Source organism: Suillus discolor, assembly GCF_016758755.1.
Source record: "Suillus discolor strain FC423 chromosome Unknown F5147scaffold_17, whole genome shotgun sequence".
Lineage (NCBI taxonomy): Eukaryota > Fungi > Basidiomycota > Agaricomycetes > Boletales > Suillaceae > Suillus > Suillus discolor.
The window spans coordinates 564,346-583,503 of record NW_024541264.1 but is presented as its reverse complement, the minus strand read 5'-3'; the positions used below and the strand labels follow the sequence as shown (position 1 = coordinate 583,503).

Below are 19,158 nucleotides of genomic sequence, written 5' to 3'. Positions count from 1 at the left end.
GGCAAGCTCGGTTTTGACCGAGGTCTGTACCCTCAACGTTTGTCCACCGCCGCCGCAGAGGCAGTAGAAGGCCTTGAAGGCCTTGTCCTTGCCCTGTACACGGTCTATCTTTCTTCTGCATCATAACCTTTCACACATCTCTCATGTCTTCCCATAACTCTGGCACGGCGAATGTAGTCGGGGCGCATTACCGTGTTGGCAAGAAAATCGGGGAAGGCTCATTCGGTGTTATCTTCGAAGGTTCGCACCTCTTTCAACAGTATTTCGGTTTGAGCTGACCATAGCGTCTTAGGAACGAACCTGCTAAACTCTACGACTGTCGCCATCAAGTTTGTGGGTGCTCTGCTTTAGTGATCCCTGCCTTTATTCCTTATATATCTTCTTTGGTTGTAGGAGCCACGCAAAGCAGAGGCACCTCAGCTCCGAGATGAATGTCGTTCATACCGTATTCTAGCTGGCTGCAGTGCGTAAAATTGTTGAACTCGCAAGTAAATGAAGTCTAATTCACGCGTATTGTAGCTGGTATTCCTCAAATATATCACTTTGGGCAGGAGGGCCTCCACAACATTTTGGTGATTGATCTTTTGGGCCCGAGCCTGGAGGATCTATTTGATATGTGCGGCCGCAAGTTTTCTATCAAGACGGTGTGCATGGCAGCCCGACAAATGGTGCGTGTCACTCTGTTTTTCAGATTTCTTCCATCGTCTAACTATCAACAGTTGTCCCGGGTACAAACCATCCATGACAAAAACCTCATTTACCGTGACATCAAGCCTGACAACTTCCTCATTGGGCGCCCTGGTACGAAGGCGGCCAATCGTAAGTTTCCTACGTTCATGGCGGATATTACATTCACATGTGTCTCATAGTCATTCATGTCGTTGACTTTGGAATGGCTAAACAATACCGCGATCCTAAAACCAAGCAGCACATTCCTTACCGGGAACGTAAAAGTTTGAGTGGCACGGCGCGATACATGAGCATTAATACTCATTTGGGGCGAGGTATGTGTTTCCATCGCGATCGGTCGCATTGTCTTATTTCTGTAGAGCAATCTCGGAGAGACGATCTAGAAGCGCTTGGGCATGTCTTCATGTACTTCTTGCGGGGAAGCCTACCTTGGCAAGGGCTAAAGGCTGCCACCAACAAGCAAAAGTATGAAAAGATTGGAGAAAAGAAGCAGACGACACCCATCAAGGATTTATGTGAGGGATATCCAGGTTCGTTGATTCTTCAAGTGTCTTCTCAATGCTCCAGTAACTTTCGTACAGAGGAATTCGGTATCTACTTGAACTATGTTCGAAAGCTTGGATTTGAGGAGACTCCGGACTATGATTTCTTGAGGGATCTCTTTTCCAAAGTCATGAAGAATAACAACGACCTAGACGATGGCATTTTTGACTGGAACTTATTGAATGGTACAGCTTTCATTGCGTCTGGTAATCTCCTTATTGATCTTTCGTCAAATTATACAGGTGGTAAAGGTTGGGAGGCTTCGCAAGTAGGTGAAGTTTCAATTTCCGAAATGCGAGGATTTCATCGTGTTGCGCAGGGGCAATCGCAAGTACTTGCTCAAATACAGAATGCGGCCGTAACACCTGCGCCGCAAGACCGTCGGAAAGATATGGAACGACGTCGGGATACAGATTGGCGTCGCACATCTCAGACTGGTGGGGTCAACCCGCCTTCACCAGCGCTTGTTAGGCAAGGCTCGAAGCGCAGAGTCCCTAATGCACTTACCCCTGGAGCAGGAAATGCACCTGGTGGCACTGCTACCCCTCTTTCTGCTGCTGCTCAGATTAACGTTCCAATCTCGACACCACAAAACAGATCTAATAATGTTGGTGCGCAGCAACATCCTTACGCGAATGCAGCTACTGGTGAATACGGCTGGGACGCAGGCGAGGAACCATACGGATCTCAAGCTGCATACGGACGTGCATCTCCTATGGTGTCAACTGTTGGGGCTGCTCCTCCCGCAATAAGTACAGTGCGTGCCCACGGCAATGAAGCAGGTGTTTCTCGCGGCGAGGACTACCGTCAGCAACAGGATGACGACCCTCCCCAACCAAAGTCGAGTATCTGGAGAATCCTCACATGCCGGTGCGGCTGATTGTCGCTAACTTCTGGTTCTTCCCCTATTTCTGTTCCATGCTATGATCAACGTAACTCCATCCATCGTCAGTCATTACTTTCGACGCTTTGATATACCCATTCATTACTTGCACCTAATATCCACTTTCTCGGTTTATGTTTGGACGCCTGCCGTAGCTTTGATCAAATGATCAAATCTTGCTCTTGACTATCTTTGTACGGGTTCACAGACTACCAGGAGTGTGTAAGTAAATTGGTGACGGAACTGTTCTGCAGGAGTAATTATGCTTTGAGATATGTGGAGTAAAGTGGTCAGTTGAGGGACAATTATGTAAAGTTGACTATGGAATCAGATTTGATCATTAAAATTAATACTGCGCAAGCTCAGTGCTCCATGCCAGCGGAGATAGATGAGAAAGTTTCAGTTTCCAGGAGTGAGAGAAATTTGCCTTCGTCATCAGAACCAACTTGGCTTTGAGCTCGGGTAGGCTCCGCGACGAGCGTCTCGGGTGGATCATTCTCATCGTCAGATTGGGCATAGGACTGCTGCGTTGTGTCCATACGCGGCCCTTCCAGCTCATGACGCGGCATGCTTTGGATGGAGAGATAGTGACCCGCAGAAGTATGTCCAATATGGAAAGAGTGGCCCATCTCTTGGGTTTGGGTGCCTATAATGGTAGAAGAACAGTCCATAGGTCGTGCTGGGACACGCGACTGGGTAGGAGGCACTGCTGTGCCAGCGCTAGTAAGAGAGCCTCGACTTTCCTGGTGCTTGTGAATCGGAGGAGCGGATACAGAAGGATGTCCAAGAGAGTCAAGACTGTTGCGCTTCTTGCGGGACTGTGCGCGGAAGCTTCTCGACATGGTTATTAATTCCACGTTTTGTCTTTGTAGAGCGCGCAACTTGTCCTCCAGTATTTGATTGTCTGTCTCCAATTGGGCATTAGCAACTCTCAGCTTTTCATTTTCGGCCAGCGCCAGGCGTAGTTGCTTCTGGGGCACTGCTTGAACGTTATCGGGTATTGCTTCTTTCTTGGCGGAGCTGTGAGAGTCTGGGAGTAATTTGACGGGGAGTCGAGGCTTGTTCGTGAGATAGACTTTGCCATTTGACGCACTATGCAGGATACGCTCAGCCGCACTCCCACTCTCGACAGATGAACTTACTGTTTCTCTAATCTCAGGGGCCCTTTTCTTGACAGTCTGTTGCCGGGAGGACCAACACGCTGCTTCTTTGAAGGCCGACCGTCCGAACTGCTGGCAGAGGCATTGAGCTGCTCATACTCCTCATCGACATCCCGCGTTTGGGCTCGAGAATAAGCGTCAACTCCTGGAGATGTACCATCTTCATCTGGCTACATGTCCTACGTCAATACCTGATACGTGAACACGAATGTGGGGCAGATACCAAAGATCCTATATGAGTCGTGGTATCGTCGAACATGCTGGATGAAGGCCTATCATATGGAAGGGGGGGAACAGATACAAAGTCCATAACAAACCTTCGCTTCTTGCCATTTGCAAGTGGTACGCTTGGACGTTTCCGAGTTGTGGGAAATGATTTATGAACGCCGAAAGTACCAGCCGCATGGTAGCTCGTTGAACTACCTTGAAAATCGCTTGGAAGCGATGCCAATTCATTGGAGCTTGCAGACCTACGGAAAGGCGATGATGCAACCTTGTCAATATTTTAGCTGCTGCGCGGAAACAATAAGAATGGGAACCTCTCACAGACGTGCTAGTTAGCTCTATGCATTTATCGTACCACCCCGGTATCGTCGCGTTCGGGTTGACAGACTTGCATGTACGAAATTTGGATGCGACGTATGCCAACTTCAAGTGAAAATCCGGACGTGCACCAGTCTCTTCGTCGTGTTGGATGCGTGCATACCCTTCCCTAAACGCTGCCTTGGATTCCTTGTGGTAGCTATGCCACACTTTGATATCATTTGACATCAAGAACGCCAGTGCAGCATGCGTATGGTAGCCCTCCAATATATGAGTCGTGCACCGTCCGACATGACAGAGTGAGCAGTAGATTATCGCACTATGAGAATCTTCATGCTTTGACAAGCACATGCGCAGCGGCTCTTCAATGTCAGAGAACATCCGTCGTCGTTCATACAAGACGCATGCAGCTATGAAGACGCCGACATGACGTGCTGATATGATAGAACTGAACACGCAATCAACCAGTAGCCTCCTACAAGCACGAGTATACTCACTTTAAATTCCCTAGTAAACATTCGTGGTCTTTCACGATGTCAGGACATACTTCTCGAATAGCATGTAGGGCTTCATCGCGGGCTCTTAGCAGATCGCCAAAAGGCCGACATTGAGTGGGATTCATGATCCCGCAATTACAACCACGACCCTCGACGTAACAAAGAGGACAAACCACGATACCATCTCCGATCTTCATCTCGTCATCAGTTCCAGATAGATGAAGAGCACAGGATATGCACTCAAAGAAACTCTGGAAGATATCCGCGCCGCAGAAGTCGCAGCAGATGTCATTTTGATGGCAGGTATCGGATTGCGAAACATGCAGCATATCTTGATGCTTCGGTGAATATTCTTCCCCGAGGACATCATCAAGCAACTCAAGTAAGTGATGGAGATCATCAGCAACTCGCTCAGGGTCCAAGTCTACAGTGAGCGATGATCGATTGGGGTGAGGAGAACTTGTCTGCTGCTGAAGTTCACGAAGCATCTGTGTCTGGCGGTGAAGGGCGCGATATATATTCAATTTGACCTTGTATGTTTCCGGTCGGCATACACTGCATAAGTATGTCACTGAGTTTGCGAAACGCACGAGTATGTTAAAGAGACATACCGATGATATACAGGAAGTTCATGATAAAGAGCATTCGACAACCCTTTGAGAGTCATACGCGACCAGGATGTTTTCATCGTGATGCCACCATTGTTGATGACTTGGTGACAGCTTCTTGGGGGAACGAGTACTAAGTCGCCAAGGGTTTGTTCCGCAATGTAGATTTTTAGTCTCGACTGCTCCAACTCTTTCGTGGTCACGACATGTGTCTCAAAGTCTAATTCTTCGTTCATCTTCTGGAAAAATGCAGCCATGGCTGGTGCAGCTGAACTCTCTGTCATGAACCAGAAAGATGAACCACCATTCTCAGTATAACACATAAGATTTTGGCCAGAAGATGCACAAAGATCCTTGTGGAAAGGAGTGAACGTGTCCCCTACTCCGAGGTAGCACATCAAAGTCTGAACATCACTCTGATCGAAGCTGATTATATGGATAGCCACAAAGTGTAAACGAACTGACCGAAAGGTACTTTAGGTAATCATTGGTTCCGTGAGGTAGAAGATCACTTGGGAGGACGCTAGACGTTGATAGCCAAGTTGCCCACTCGTGCGGGCATTCCGCATCTTTGCCATACAGTCGCTCGGTTTCTGGCGAAAGTGAGCTGACATAAAGAGTGACGTGATACAACATCCTCACCATTTTCATTAGCGTATACTGGTGTCGCACGAAGTTTATGGATGAGCTCTGAAAGGGGCAGGTCGAAATCAGCCCAGGTGTGCACGTTGCGTGCGAACGCCCCTTTGGATTCGCGTCTCAGTCAAGTGGCACGCGTTCGATCATGAGAAATAATGCCATACCCGGTTTCCCATGCTCACTGAGCCAATCCAAGGTGAACAGATCGGTGGGCCAACTATCGTGTTCATGGAATCCTTCAATGATTAAGGGGGCACCAGAATCTTCGTACATCCGAATTGTCTGGATTAGCATCGGATCGTCAAAACGGACCCTGTCCACTGGACAAAAATTAGGCGATTTTTTGATCAGCTGCGCGAGGGTCCAGCCCTTGGTGGAGATTAATGGTTTGGTTGGGTATCTAGCACCATCATTGACAATGGAGTGGCGTCCGTAGTATGGGTTCAAATCTGAGGCCGGACTACGTGTCGTATCTGATCGCAGCTCCGAATGTGAAACTGGAGCAGTGGTATTCGACATGATATGGTGAAGGCTGACAATCCTTCCAACTCCTTCGTCTTCAAAATGCGTCCTTGAGTGGATGACAAGAATCCTGTGGCAAGAAGCGAATTCAAGTTTTCATTTGACCTTCAATTACATAATTACGGGCGTCTATTCTAACGCTCAAACGGGATAAGATACTTCTTACGTCCGCATTGCACTCTTTGTATCATGTCCAACACAAACGAGCAAGTCATGCAGGAAACAGAGTTTGACTTCTGGGACTTTGTCCACTGCTCCACATGCCAACTCCCGTTCACATCAAGCGATCGCGGACCACCCGTTCCATTTTGGATCACAGAATGTGGTCATGTTGTTTGCAACAATCATCTCAGTAAGACGCTTTCTCCCCCGCCTTCAAATCTTGTGCATTGTGAACTTGTATTGACTTTTTGATTACCCAATGAGAGCCAGATCAGAGCTGTGCGCGATGTAACGCCCAAAACATCCAGCTGGTTCCCCTACACCGAGATGTATGTTTTACTACTTATGTGTCTAGGGAGATGTCTGGCTTATGTTTTGGGGAATTATAGCTGGAGCCTCCGATGTCAGATTGGTTTAGACCTCTCCCTTATTCACTAGATTCGATAGCAAGTGCTGTAAAAGTGAGTCTTCTTGACGTAGTCTTGCTATCATTTAGGCCTCAATCTGCATCAGTTTCAACAAGACACATTCGCTGGTCTCATTCGCTACTACCGGCAAGCTTGTTTCCAGCTAAGCCAGACATGCGAGCGTATTCGAGCGGAGAGAAAGGCTCTTAGAAAGTCCGTAGACTCACAGTTCATAACACCGCTTATCCTCACTGGGAACAGAGAAGTAGATAGTTTGCAGCGAGAAGTGGAGCACCTACGCCAGCGTACTTCTGGCTTGGACCCCGCTCATGCTCAGGAACCCTCATCTTTCTCCAACGCGAATGGCAAGCGTCCGATGGCTGATGTCCATGAGTAGGTGAAAGACTGCATTTATTTTGGATCTAACCACGCTGCCAGTTTCAAGGCAAGCTCCAGCCCTAGATCTATCGTCACCCCAATCGGACCAAATCGAATGACACTGCCGCCCGGGGAGCAACCACATTTCACCCGTCAAGATCAGGGACGAATTCCCAGCCAGAGCCGTCAACCGGAACGACCTGGCACGAGTCGTTTTGTAGAGTAAGACCATCTATAATTTTCCCACTCGTTGGCTTCAATGTTATATATCAGACAATATGCGTACAACGGTGAACAGGGACCACGCATGCAAGCCCCTCAACTCTCTCACGAACAATCGGCACCTACCCGGCATCTGCGATTGGCGTCCGGGGATCAAGGACATCATTCTATGCCACCTCCACCCCCTCCAGTACCCGGGCCTCGAGGTCGCTTCAGACCTGCAATGAGCCAGACGGATACAAGGACCACAATGGCGTCGAACCCCCAGACTGCTGGACCGCAAACGACACAACATCGACCTCAGCAACGCTCATTCGCGGTTCCGCAAACTCCTCATCGCGCTAGCGGCACACACTTCACTGGCCAGACCTCCGATCAAATGCGCTCACTCCAATCCAACCGTTTCATACAACCATCTTCGCACGGACATTCGAACTCTGGTGCAGGTGCAGTGGCTGTGACATCCTCGAACGTCCCGGGGACCTCGTCTGGAAGACATAGGATGCCATTCGTTTCAGGGAGTACCAGTGGATTTGGGTGACCTTGACTTTATCATACAATCCTCTTGATCGAATATGCAATGAATGCAGTGTCCACTTGCAATTGTGTTGTGGGACTCTCGGTTAAGTACGTAAGTAGGTCAACGGAATATCATGGATGATATCATATGTCAGTATCAAGCACTGCAAAACAAGACAACAAGAAGTAATCGACTGAAGAAGAATATTTACACTCAGTTGTTGCAGCTGCTGTACCAGTATATAGGAATCGAGCTGACTAAAAAGAACATATCAACAGACATTCGCTACGATGACTGATTACCTTTGCCGTGCGTAGCTCCTTCCAAAATCTATGGATCCTACTGTCCGACGAGATGGTACAGGTACCGAAGGATTTGGGAATGAAATTCCTTGAAGGGACTTTCGCATTGGATGCCAGTTGTCCGTCGTACGTTGATCGGATAACTTGGAGGCACTGCTGTTCCTGTGGCGAGTGATAGTGTCAGGCTCAGAGATTTAGCTCATCCAAACCAGTGCCTATAGAAACTCAAGGTAAGGGTGCGAAATATGCGAGGGATCCGTGAAGCTCAAGTACAAGTCCTGCAGGAGCGGGTAGTATCGAACGGTGCTGGAGCCCGGGTGGGGTAGTCCTAAAAAGGCAAAAGTGTAAGTTTATTCTCATTAGAATCCATAGATTTAAAGTTTATTGAGCAGAACCCTTGAATTTCAAACGATACATACACCCGGCATCGCGGCACACCTTCCTAAAGCGTGAAATTATATTCTGCATTCTATTAATTGTTTAAATTTGGTCGTGATACCAATTTCGTCCCCTTGCACCACTTTGAAACTGTGCAATTGTCACAAGTTGCACAGCTATAATTCGGCTCTCGTGAGTCCCGCAGCAACTCTACTTCTGCCATCTCGCACATCATTCATCTACCATGTCTCAATACAGAGACCCGTATTCTGAGCAGCAACAAGGCAGTCACAACCAGCAGTATGGTGATGCATCATACGATACCAGGCAACCACACCAGGCGTACGACCAAGGCGGCTATGATCCCCACACAACGGGCGAGTACAGAGACGACCCCAATGGGAGCCCACAAGTTGCCGCTACGTCGTATGCTCCAGCAGCACAGGAAATGATGAACCCTTATGAGCAGCCAAACTATGCGAAAAAAAATGGAGGGTGAGTCGCCAGCTCTTTGAGGCTCCCTGACCTATCTGATTCCATTTCACAAGCCAATCTCAGGATTTCAAGACCTGGAGAGGTGAGAACACTGCTGGTCTATGGACAAGGGTGAGTAACTCAATGTCTCACTTATTTGGTGACGCGTTGGAACCTGAGTGCCACTTCTAGGGCAGCCGAGTTAGCTGCATAGGGAGGTTCTGCTGTTGCACAATGATGATTGCTGTCTTTCTCATTGTCAGCATACTGCTTGCACTGCTTATGGTAAGCCCTGCAAAGGGAAATGTCAACGATATACTCAAATGTTCTTGCAGTGGGTCCGTCCTCCGGATGCTATTGTTGGTAATGTAGGGCCGTCTACCACTCAAAATGCGGTAAGGCAGCCTTTCTTGGTGTTTGTGTACGTTTCTCATTTTTATCAGGTTCAACTGAACTCGGGAAGCATTATCGTCAACCTGGGCGTTAATCTAACGTACGCTGATCGTGCACTTTGTCTAATCCATTTCATTACCGGAACTACAGTGTTGACAACCCAAATTACTTTGGCGTATCTTTCAAGTCCATAAACGTTGATGTAGGCCGAACCCTGTTCGCCTCATTTTATCGCTTACAATTCATCAGGCATATTACCCAATCAACAATACTCTTGTCGGAACTGGCCAGGAAACTGACATTACCTTCAATTCTAACTCGCAAACCAACTTCACCTTCCCATTTTCGCTGGAATTCAGTACAAACATGACTTCAAGCACACAAATCTTAACTGATCTCGCTACAAAATGTGGTGTAGGTGGTGGAGCAGTGCAAGATATTACAATCGATCTTGACATCACGGTCCGTGCACTCACAAAATGTTATCTATGGAGTTCTCACTTGTGTTTTCATTGTTCAGGTTGGATTACGCGTCTTATTTTTCGTGGTTTACCCGGTGGTGAGCATTCCCGCTAGTTTCGCATGCCCGATATCTGCTTCAGACATTTCGGTATGATCATTTTTTTCCTGGTGTAAATCGTCTTTGACCGTCTCCTCAGAGTTTGATTCCATCCCTTACTTCATTGCTACCGTGATTTTCCTGGACGAGAATGTAGCTATGCATTCCATTTTTGTATCTCTTCTTGGACATAGATTTACACGTAGTTACACCGACTTTGTTGCCAGTTTGTATAAAGGATGGTTATTATCTTGCTATTTGACGCTCGATAGGTTTCTCGGTACCGTCACGCACATCAGTGAACACGTGAAGAAAGTCAAAGCCATATTTGCCGGAACTTCGGAAGTTGGGAGGTGCTAATTAACATTGTCACGTGACCTGTCGGGAGTTCTGAGGGACTGCTCTCTACCTGAAGTACAACAATCCCTATGTTGCTCCATCAGTCTGAGATCACAGAGTCCCGTCCCAAGCCCCTGCAAGGCCTCTTAGGGGGGATTGGCATTGCGCTGTCCGTTCATTCTCTTCTGGTGCTAAATGGATCTGTTCTTGGGGTCTCTGGCTTTGTTCACCGCTCACTTCGAGGAGATAAAGCAGCGATGGCTTCCATCGTAGGTCTGGTTCTGGGTGGTATTGCAGTCGGTATCATCGGTAATGCGGACACCTCGGAGCCCCGCACTGTGTCTTCGCTTCTCCAAATGGTGTTTTCTGGATTGCTCGTCGGTATTGGGACCAGGGTATGTTTAGCATTTTTTTATCCGAAGGTGTAATCATTCATTCCGCAATTGGTCCATAGTTAGCCAACGGATGCACCTCAGGGTTTGCTTCCTCGATATTCCTGTCACGCGCATGCGTCTGATTATTTCTCAAGCCATATGATTTGTGGCTTGTCCCGATTTTCTCTCCGGTATGCTTTGAACTCGCTTAGAATCTCGGTGTCTGTAGATTCAATGTATTCAAAGTTCCCTGGTGGCAACAACCACATTCTTCGCAATTGCTGTAGCTACAACCCACTTCGCTCATGGCGCTCTTGGAACATCTGGATCCTTGGATTGGACCTTCGATAACCAGGGACGACAATTTCTGGGCGCAATTCTTTCCCTTGGGACCCTGTGGCTTGTTTACACGTGCTTGACCATCAAGAATGGCACTGACAACAGTTCAAAACTCGTGAGCCGACAAATACATTCTTGTGCTAATCTTGTGCCAAACATTCCAAAGTCCATTCTTCGCTATCTGGCAAGCTTCCTGACATCGTTGGCTTTCGCGTTCTCCCTCTTCCTTGGCAATATGGTCGATCCACACAAAGTATTGACATTCTTGGCGTTACCGTTGTCCTCGGCATTTGACCCGACCCTGGCGTTCGTTGCAGGAAGTGCTCTGCCTCTAGCTACCCTGCTCTATTGGTATGTACGTGTAGAGCAACCCAAGCTTGGTGGCAAATGGAATATCCCGACCTCCCCAAAAATAGACTGGAGGCTCATACTTGGTTCAGTGATATTTGGGATTGGCTGGGGGATCGCCGGTATTTGCCGTACGTTGACTGTGGACCTTAGCAGCAATATTACCAAACCTTGATTTCAGCTGGTCCTGCTCTAGTCAACTTCGGACGTTCTCTGTATGTTGGTATTGGTTTCGCGGAGTATGCAGCTTGGCTCTTGTTCATGGGTTTCGGTGGCTTGCTTGTGAGGTGATGTGATCCATCACGAGTAGTTGGATGCTGAAAGCTACAGGCACTAAGGATTATTGGTTTTACATCACTCTTTTTATTCGTTCAATTCTGTTTACTTAATGTCACTCTAGGCTAGCCTAATGTCGAATGCAATACGTATGCATATGTACATCATTGCAGTTTGATCGCAGTCAATACGAATAATGTATATCATACACTCCAACTACAAATAGAGTAAATAATAACAAGCCTAGTCAAAGTAGTATAAGATCGCAAGATGGAATGATACAGGCACGGTTCATGTCATCTGATGGACGCATTCCTTCCTGCAAGGATAAAAGGCTCACGCAGGTGCAGGAACTGCTGATGGTCCCGCGGTAGGCGTTGCCGACTTGGAAGGACCCTTGCTCCTTCCCCACTTCACATGGACTCGTTCGCTATCCATGTCCAGGCCATTCGCCCAAGCTTCTGCTGCCCTCTCAGCAGAATCTCGGTCTTTGAAGTTGATGAATGCACATCTAGAATAGGTTTTAGCTTTGAAACACCACTGAAAGATAGACCCTGGCGCACCGTGATTTTGCGACGTGGACGACCGACCGCAACTGTGACGACGGTATTTGAGGTAATGAATTAATGACATCAGTCCGTATGCTAAGTTCTGTAGCAGAGGCAGGGAGAGAGGAAAGGAATAGAGAAGTCTGTTGTGCCGAACCTTCAAATACAGCACCAGAGAGAGGGGAAACCTCACTCACAACATTCTCGTCTTCTGGTGGCTTCAGACCTTGCGCCTCCGAATGATTGGCCAATATTTTTCGTGCAACTGGGTCATTGTTACCATGATATCTATCCTGAATATTTTGGTGGGAAAGCGCATTTTCAACAGGTTTTTCATGTCTGGTGAAGCAAGCGTTATTAGGAATTGAAGCGAGAAGGACATTTTATGTGAGCTCACCGGAACGGGCACTCGTCTCCTCTGTTACACTCTCCTTTTACAAAGAAGGAGCAAATGTGTGGGCGATTGCGCTTATAATATGGGTTTGTCCGAGCTAGCTGCTTCAGCATTTCCTTCCCAGCAGATGTAGCCCGCGTCCCGACTTGCATCAGGGATTGATTTCCGTCCTCCATCTGAGTATGACTTAACAAAATGCACGTGGGCGTATGCTAGACATCAACGCACCTTGTTCTCCATGTTCTGCGCATAGTACTCCCGGTTGATGTCACTGGTTGGTGCTTCGTTCTGAATGGCAAGGGCGGTGTCTCGAACTTGAGTAGGTAGTCCGTACTCAAGGTCAAGAAGACACGTTTGGCAGACATTTTTCACTTTGGCGCACGTCTGGCATATCACAGTAGTTTTGTACCGTGCACCGGAGCCTGGGTTCCATCGGAAAACCGTGAATGGACGAGCACATGTGCCACACGAGCGACCGAACTCTTGTTTCGACTAATCACCAAGCCAGGCGGTCAGTATTTTGTGTTGGTTATGGGACTCAACACTGACCATTCGGATGAACGGGTTAGGTCCCAGACCTGGTCAAGCGCGTTAGTTTCTGGTCTAGTCAGGTTTGAAAAATGACAGCGCACATGTTTCACAAAGAATGGGGAATTCACTTTGTTCCCAACCAGCCTTGTTGATATCTGCCTTGGGCATCTTATTCGGTGAATGGACGTTAGGATATAAGCAACAATGTCGATGAAGTTCACTCGAAGACCAAGAATGTTACGTAATCGCAATGTCAGCACATCGCGGGCGCTGACATTATGTTTTCTTTGAAATTCTTTCGCAACTGCCTGTCTATGACGGCACAACCACAAGCCTGACTTGGAGGTAGGATTACTCGTAAACAAACCGTGATAATGCGTGCATTCAAATGTCTACTGCTACATTGCGGATAACCATGGAGAAATGTAAGATACTGTACCTTCAACTTGTTCACGTGTAAGTGACGATGAGCGACAAGCTGAAAGGTAAACTCGAAGCAGTGACCACAACTTCTCCACCATCAGGGACAAGTTCAGAGACTTTCTTCTCTAAGTTCGGGCGCGTAGATTCTTCCAGCTGGGGTGGTTGTTGGAAATATATCGGCTTTTCCGGTGTCGCAAGAGAAGGTTTCTTAATCTGACTACACCAGAGTGAGCCATGGATGTCAATGACGAATGAATACATACATGGTCTGCTTCTCAGTCAACAGTTCAATGAGCTGCTCGACAGTCCAATCTCGACTTATGGACATCTCCAGGGCTTCACCTCCGCAAACAGGGCAATGATCGCGCTTTTCATGCTCAAAGGTGTACGAATACACTCCTTCGGTCCCAATGAGCATGAAGTAGTTATTCAGATAAGCCGCTGAACTTGTTGCAATCTTGAAGGCTTCGTTGCAACATGAAGCTGCGAACACTACCATCAGATAGATCAAGTAGAGTGGGTGCTTACATACCAGCGATGATGGCATTAGTGGATGCAATTGCAGGGATGACGTTCTTGACAACACCCTGTGTAAGTGACCAGGTCACGCCTTCAATCTTGAATTCCTTTGCACGAGCAACAGCAATTGAATACAACCACCCGATGTGCTCAGGATCATCAGTGTCGAGTTTCTCATCTGCTTTCATGTGAAATAGAAGAAAAATGGGACGTGCAGCGTGACTGACCTCCGCGCACGCGAGGCCATTCAAGCACAGAGGCCCATTCTATACAGTGCTCAGGGAGACGGGGCGTGTTCGCGATGGTGCAGATAGGGAAGGTGGTTGGCTTGTTGAGCATATCAAGCGAACACTCATAGCATGATGATACAGTCGGAAGGATGACTCGAGCTTGCCCCTTAAAACCTTCTCACAGCTATTAAGGTCGCGCAGAAGGTAAAAGACACATACTCACCTTCGGTACCACCGTCTATGAGGGGCTTCAAACTTTCAGGGTTCTCAGAATCCACTAGGTTAACGAGAGTGGCATTTATCCATCGACGTGCTTCCACAGAATCTAGACCACAGATGACGAGGTTAAACTGCATATAATAATCGTCGTCCTTGTCTTGTATCTTGCCGTAGTACCTGCATGCCTTGTATATCAGAGATGATACGCACGGCGCGCAAGAAATTGCTGACTTACGGTGTGACCTTGACTCCCGGCACCCGTTTCATCACATACTCTGCAGCAACGATGGCCTTTGGTCTTCCAACGTCTGCAGGTCTTAAGGAAATTGATCCCTAGGCCGCACATACACTCCATTTCATAAATGTGACGTACCTGAAGAGGAATTGACGATTGAGATTGCTGATGTCGATAGTGTCCATGTCGATGAGATGGATATCCTTGAACCCAGTCAGAGCAAGATTGGCGAGTATCTCGCATCCTAAACCACCTGCGCCGATGACAAGAATCTTGCACTTGTTCCGCAAAAAGTCCTTCACCTTAAGAGCATGTTTCAAAACTGAGTTGTCTTGACATTTGTGAGATGCTCACCTCATCCCCTGCCAGGAATGATGGATCAGTTCGGGGGCCAGGTCTATCAAGGATCTGGTCAACATGGTAATATCGATCTTGCCAGTCGCTTGAAGTCGCTGCACCATTCACATGTATTTCCGTGGCCATTGAGGGGAGTGAAAGGGAGTGGAGCTATATGTTTGTTCTGCCAGCAGTAGTAGCAGCGGATTGACGCGATCAATATTTCCTTATGTAATGTAAAAGTCTCTTCGAGGTTTACATCCATGGAGTCAAGATCATTGGTGAACTTCAGTGGACACCAATATTTGCGACAACGTCTAGTACTCTCCATTCTCACCGGAAAGCATGTTCGAATTGATAAAATACGTTCTGAGGATAAGGATCCTGGTTTGAGAGGTATGTTCAGTTCTTTGCAGTCTGGCGTTTCTTGACGAGTAATGCCATCGCCCAGACTACGAAGTCAGCCTCCTGCGGCTTCTGGAAAAAGTCACCAATGGGTCCGTCATTGAAATCTCAGTGACCGGTACGATCTACTTTACTGTCCATTTCGCTGGAACTCACTTATATGCCTTCAAGGTACCGCTGTACTTCTCAAACCAGGAGTCGTGTCTGGCGGTCCTGTTACTCATGATTGTCCATTGTCACGTTCAATAGGTTATTTTTTGGAACCACTGGTCATGATCGCGCCCTTCTCAAAGAAGCCGTTTCAGCTGACCTTGCGAGGCATAACAACGGATGATAATGATCTTTCTGTAAGCCAAATCCTGTTTAAATAAATGCCTCCTAACGGCGTTAGGTTGACCTCATCCGTACCGTGACACTACCACATCTCCAACTTTTCGGTATCTCTGATGGGTTGGAGCTTCGGGTGAGCCAATTGTTCGATCTGTGAAATTGCGCCTTCATATGCTTGTACAGATAAAGAGACGTGGTGCTCCTCCAGAAGGCGGAGGGGAAGTACAGTTCCTCTGTCCTATTGTTAAAGAAGTGAAAACTGTGAACTTTGTTGATCCTGGAAAGATAAAACGAATTCGAGGCATTGCGTGCGTTCATATTACCTTTTCATGAAAGGCATTCCACACTGAAGTATTCTCCCAGGCATTCCGTCCGTGTTAATCCGCAGTTCTCTAATCGTATGATCGACGCATCACGTTCGGTTCTCAACCGTTTCATTCCCGACATTTACCTGTACTCCGATGTTTACAAAGGAGATGAAAGTGGAAAGTATGTGGGCTAATTGAACATATTTCCACTCTACTAATTCTGCATGAAGGTCGCCGGGATATGCACTCAGCTTACTTGCGGAGTCCACCACGTCTGCCATACATTGTTCTGAAGCTGCATCCTCACCAGGTGAAGCCCCTGAAGATATAGCTCTGTTGGCAACTAGAGCCCTTTTGTCAGAGATCAGACATGGAGGATGTGTTGATAGAAAACACCAGTCTCTAGTCCTGTTGATGATGGTTCTAGGTAGTGAAGATATTGGTCAATGTAGAATGGGAGAGCCCTCCGTTAGAACGTGCGCGATGATCAACTCTCCTGGTTCTATGGCTCACATCATGACAGCGTTCAATTTCTCCGTGATATCAAGATCTTCTTCGGCACCGTCTTCAATATTACACCGGTAGATTCCTCCAACACTGAGTTACTTTACTCGTGTCTTGGAACTGGCTACGTGAATGTGAACCGGTCACTGGCGTAGCAAGCTGTTCAGTAAAAGTATATGTATTCATGCTTTATAATACCATGCAATGGATAGATTGATCGATCACTCATACGAAACTCCCAACAAAATTCACCTAGAATTTCATTTAGGATTCCGTCATGATAAAAAAGCAAAAATAACGCATCACCGAGATTACCAAAGCACGTCGTATTCGTATGGCAGACGCATATCAACGATAAATAATGGACACTCTCCCGAAATTTCCATCTCCATCGCCTTTGCCACCTCCAATAGCCACTAGCCATTGCTGTAATTGAGGCCACCCGACTTCGAAGCGCGTACAAAGTTCATCTGTATGATGATCTCCATCGAGAAGTGGCAATAATTCAGGGGGTGGAGGAACATTCATTGGACCCGAAGAGCCTTGTGAATTTAGGGGGCGAGTACGAGAAGTAGAAGGGGACCGTGATAGTCGTGGTCTTGCAGGGAAGGCGTTCTGGGATTCCGATGAATTGCGGTGTGCAATGCTTTGACTCCCAGTAACACTAGATGGTGGTGGCACATGACTCGTGGGCTGTTGATAAGTTGAGTGTCTTCGGGTATCAGACAGGACACGGCTACGGCGCTCGTGATTGCGCTCCGAGCCTTCTGGGGAAAGAGGAGGTTGTCGCATAATAGGATTGGGTCCAGCCCGCGGGAGTGTTTTGAAACGTAGCTGCTCGAGAACCTTTTCTGCTGCGCTCGTTCGTTGTTGGGCTCGTGTGACCTCCGTCTGGTTTATGGGAGAACCAAGCATAGGTGCAAAACCAGACGCATCGGGACGGCCACTAAATCGAGGGGTCTCCCCGATTGGAGCAGAAGAACTCGTAGGACTTGCGTTCGATGCGGAAGATGAGAGGCTTTGCCTTCTTCTGCGAGTTGGTGACGGTACATCCACAGGAAGTAAGATTGGCCAACGATGAACTCGTCGTAGAAACTCCTGAAAGGACTTCAAATTCGAGAACATAGAACAATTGCTAGGAAATACCTTGATCACCCCGAAACTTGTGAAACGTCGAACGTCAATGCCAAGTTCATAGACATTGTAGGTCTCCATCCAATCCAGCACCGTTTTTCCCGACTTGAGCCGCGAATATAAGTGCAGAAGTTTCGGCCAATCCGGTACCACTCTTCCTGCTCACAGGTGAGTTAGGCATTTCTGTGGAAGGGATGCACAGACCGGGTGCGTGCTTTGTGACATATGGCCCACATTCGTCCTTGACATGGCACTCGTCTGCAAGCCACTGCACATTCTTACGAAGAGTGTACATATTGGAGTACTGGAAAATGTCGATAATCATGATAACTTGATAGTAACTGCGAGACTGATGAGGACGGGATCGAAGGTCGGAGTGAAATATCTTACAGTAAGTGAGATATTGCTTGACGGGTAAGCTCTATATCACAGTCGGCTAGGTGTGCAATGCGACTGACAGTGATTCACACCATCAATATGTCTGCACACCTTAATGCATGTCAAGACAGTCGGTCTATAAACAAATCCGGCCTACCTTGCTCATCGTTAGATCCCAATTATCTTCTATGCGCTTGGACAAGTTGATAAGAGCCAGAGGCACCTGCCAATCTTTTACTGGTGGTGGATTAGGATAAAAAGGAAAGATCTTCAGCTCTATTGAGTTGAAGGCATCAATTGGAATCGATGTTTCAGAATAAGAGTTCAGATCCTCGTATAGCTGCTCGAGGATGGCATGCATGGCTGGCGATGATTTTGAGAGGAAAAATGACTCTTCCTAAAATTTCATAAATACAGGGTTTTTTTCGTGTAAGGTAAAGAGCTAACCTCGCAGGCCGTCAGTACACGGCTGACCTTGCGAACTATTGGTTCATAGCAACTTAAATCCGCAGACCGTTCGAAGACAAAGCAGACGTTGTACTGGAAGTAGTTCCGCTGGTAATTGCCAGGAAGTAGAACAGGAAAGCCAATGATACGGTATTTCCGGGTGGCGCATATAACCAGCCGCCCACAAAGCTCTCCAGGAGGTATCACATACTTTGAGATGTCATCGAAATTAAACAGAACACGACTGGACGAAGAAGAACGATGATGAGGCGACGGGACGTTGAGAGAACTCGCACGCCGACCACCATGAGAATTAACAGAAGGGCTTGACCTTCGCGAAGGCGTTATGTCTGGTTCCAAGATGACCGCACCTATCGACGGCGAAGGGGAAGAGGTGACCGAATGGTTAGAGTTTTGATTAGCTATCGATCCCGCGATGAGACCTTCTGGAACCTGATACACAATTTTGGGCCCCTTCTGTAAATCGAATACGGCGTAGAACACGCTTTGTATTCTGGGAAGAAACGTATCTCCTTCTGAAGGCATATAGCTGAGTTAGTGATGAAGCGAATAGTACATATGGTAGTGGCTGTGAATAATATTCGTGATGACAAGTTGGCCGTGACCCGCGTCTAGTAGGCCCGGGGGGATTTAGAATTTA

General features: G+C 47.5%; 10 protein-coding genes across 10 annotated transcripts; 5 read left to right on the top strand and 5 right to left on the bottom strand.

Annotated features, from left to right (window-relative positions):
• The first annotated feature begins 4 nt into the window (after window positions 1-4).
• On the top strand, window positions 5-2,296 carry F5147DRAFT_95774 (CK1/CK1/CK1-G protein kinase). Its single transcript, XM_041444492.1, has 10 exons — window positions 5-240; window positions 293-333; window positions 394-463; window positions 520-668; window positions 720-819; window positions 870-1,004; window positions 1,050-1,220; window positions 1,272-1,418; window positions 1,476-1,501; window positions 1,553-2,296. Exons 1-10 carry the CDS (start codon window positions 144-146, stop codon window positions 2,111-2,113), a joined length of 1,497 nt encoding a protein of 498 aa, XP_041294930.1. The 5' UTR covers window positions 5-143; the 3' UTR covers window positions 2,114-2,296.
• Window positions 2,297-3,356: 1,060 nt separating this feature from the next.
• F5147DRAFT_95886 (uncharacterized protein) lies at window positions 3,357-5,440 on the bottom strand. Its single transcript, XM_041444493.1, has 5 exons — window positions 4,928-5,440; window positions 4,317-4,871; window positions 3,816-4,267; window positions 3,500-3,746; window positions 3,357-3,446 (listed from the first exon to the last, which is right to left on the bottom strand). The coding sequence occupies exons 1-4, from the start codon at window positions 5,320-5,322 to the stop codon at window positions 3,508-3,510; spliced, it is 1,641 nt and encodes a 546-aa protein (XP_041294929.1). The 5' UTR covers window positions 5,323-5,440; the 3' UTR covers window positions 3,357-3,446; window positions 3,500-3,507.
• Window positions 5,259-6,158, bottom strand: F5147DRAFT_686396 (uncharacterized protein). The gene is made up of 3 exons (XM_041436756.1): window positions 5,728-6,158; window positions 5,567-5,668; window positions 5,259-5,517 (listed from the first exon to the last, which is right to left on the bottom strand). The coding sequence occupies exons 1-3, from the start codon at window positions 6,080-6,082 to the stop codon at window positions 5,336-5,338; spliced, it is 639 nt and encodes a 212-aa protein (XP_041294928.1). The 5' UTR covers window positions 6,083-6,158; the 3' UTR covers window positions 5,259-5,335.
• A 116-nt stretch (window positions 6,159-6,274) lies between these two features.
• Window positions 6,275-7,795, top strand: F5147DRAFT_573086 (uncharacterized protein; the record flags this gene model as incomplete). The annotated part of the gene is made up of 7 exons (XM_041431135.1): window positions 6,275-6,437; window positions 6,512-6,576; window positions 6,637-6,708; window positions 6,761-6,867; window positions 6,916-7,047; window positions 7,105-7,254; window positions 7,306-7,795. The coding sequence occupies 7 exons, from the start codon at window positions 6,275-6,277 to the stop codon at window positions 7,793-7,795; spliced, it is 1,179 nt and encodes a 392-aa protein (XP_041294927.1).
• A 797-nt stretch (window positions 7,796-8,592) lies between these two features.
• Window positions 8,593-10,202, top strand: F5147DRAFT_686391 (uncharacterized protein). Its single transcript, XM_041436755.1, has 9 exons — window positions 8,593-8,949; window positions 9,003-9,060; window positions 9,121-9,213; window positions 9,264-9,323; window positions 9,372-9,421; window positions 9,472-9,523; window positions 9,571-9,783; window positions 9,842-9,931; window positions 9,981-10,202. Exons 1-9 carry the CDS (start codon window positions 8,699-8,701, stop codon window positions 10,014-10,016), a joined length of 903 nt encoding a protein of 300 aa, XP_041294926.1. The 5' UTR covers window positions 8,593-8,698; the 3' UTR covers window positions 10,017-10,202.
• A 111-nt stretch (window positions 10,203-10,313) lies between these two features.
• Window positions 10,314-11,698, top strand: F5147DRAFT_686388 (uncharacterized protein; the record flags this gene model as incomplete). Its single annotated transcript, XM_041436754.1, has 5 exons — window positions 10,314-10,614; window positions 10,674-10,696; window positions 10,749-10,784; window positions 10,840-11,411; window positions 11,462-11,698. Coding segments are annotated over exons 1-5 (874 nt in total), but the record flags the coding sequence as incomplete, so codon positions are not given.
• Window positions 11,699-13,270, bottom strand: F5147DRAFT_686382 (uncharacterized protein). The gene is made up of 7 exons (XM_041436753.1): window positions 13,131-13,270; window positions 13,048-13,076; window positions 12,727-12,990; window positions 12,502-12,674; window positions 12,302-12,443; window positions 12,120-12,247; window positions 11,699-12,067 (listed from the first exon to the last, which is right to left on the bottom strand). The coding sequence occupies exons 1-7, from the start codon at window positions 13,195-13,197 to the stop codon at window positions 11,893-11,895; spliced, it is 978 nt and encodes a 325-aa protein (XP_041294924.1). The 5' UTR covers window positions 13,198-13,270; the 3' UTR covers window positions 11,699-11,892.
• A 110-nt stretch (window positions 13,271-13,380) lies between these two features.
• F5147DRAFT_686379 (uncharacterized protein) lies at window positions 13,381-15,209 on the bottom strand. Its single transcript, XM_041436752.1, has 8 exons — window positions 15,010-15,209; window positions 14,794-14,957; window positions 14,656-14,736; window positions 14,425-14,597; window positions 14,199-14,375; window positions 13,985-14,149; window positions 13,716-13,935; window positions 13,381-13,669 (listed from the first exon to the last, which is right to left on the bottom strand). The coding sequence occupies exons 1-8, from the start codon at window positions 15,136-15,138 to the stop codon at window positions 13,480-13,482; spliced, it is 1,299 nt and encodes a 432-aa protein (XP_041294923.1). The 5' UTR covers window positions 15,139-15,209; the 3' UTR covers window positions 13,381-13,479.
• Window positions 15,210-15,233: 24 nt separating this feature from the next.
• Window positions 15,234-16,767, top strand: F5147DRAFT_686376 (RNA 3'-terminal phosphate cyclase/enolpyruvate transferase). Its single transcript, XM_041436751.1, has 8 exons — window positions 15,234-15,387; window positions 15,443-15,514; window positions 15,568-15,743; window positions 15,788-15,859; window positions 15,910-16,034; window positions 16,090-16,215; window positions 16,265-16,510; window positions 16,558-16,767. Exons 1-8 carry the CDS (start codon window positions 15,255-15,257, stop codon window positions 16,691-16,693), a joined length of 1,086 nt encoding a protein of 361 aa, XP_041294922.1. The 5' UTR covers window positions 15,234-15,254; the 3' UTR covers window positions 16,694-16,767.
• On the bottom strand, window positions 16,768-19,119 carry F5147DRAFT_686373 (nitrogen permease regulator 2-domain-containing protein). Its single transcript, XM_041436750.1, has 7 exons — window positions 18,498-19,119; window positions 18,208-18,447; window positions 18,131-18,161; window positions 18,063-18,108; window positions 17,877-18,013; window positions 17,685-17,830; window positions 16,768-17,636 (listed from the first exon to the last, which is right to left on the bottom strand). Exons 1-7 carry the CDS (start codon window positions 19,041-19,043, stop codon window positions 16,887-16,889), a joined length of 1,896 nt encoding a protein of 631 aa, XP_041294921.1. The 5' UTR covers window positions 19,044-19,119; the 3' UTR covers window positions 16,768-16,886.
• Between the last annotated feature and the right edge of the window lie 39 nt (window positions 19,120-19,158).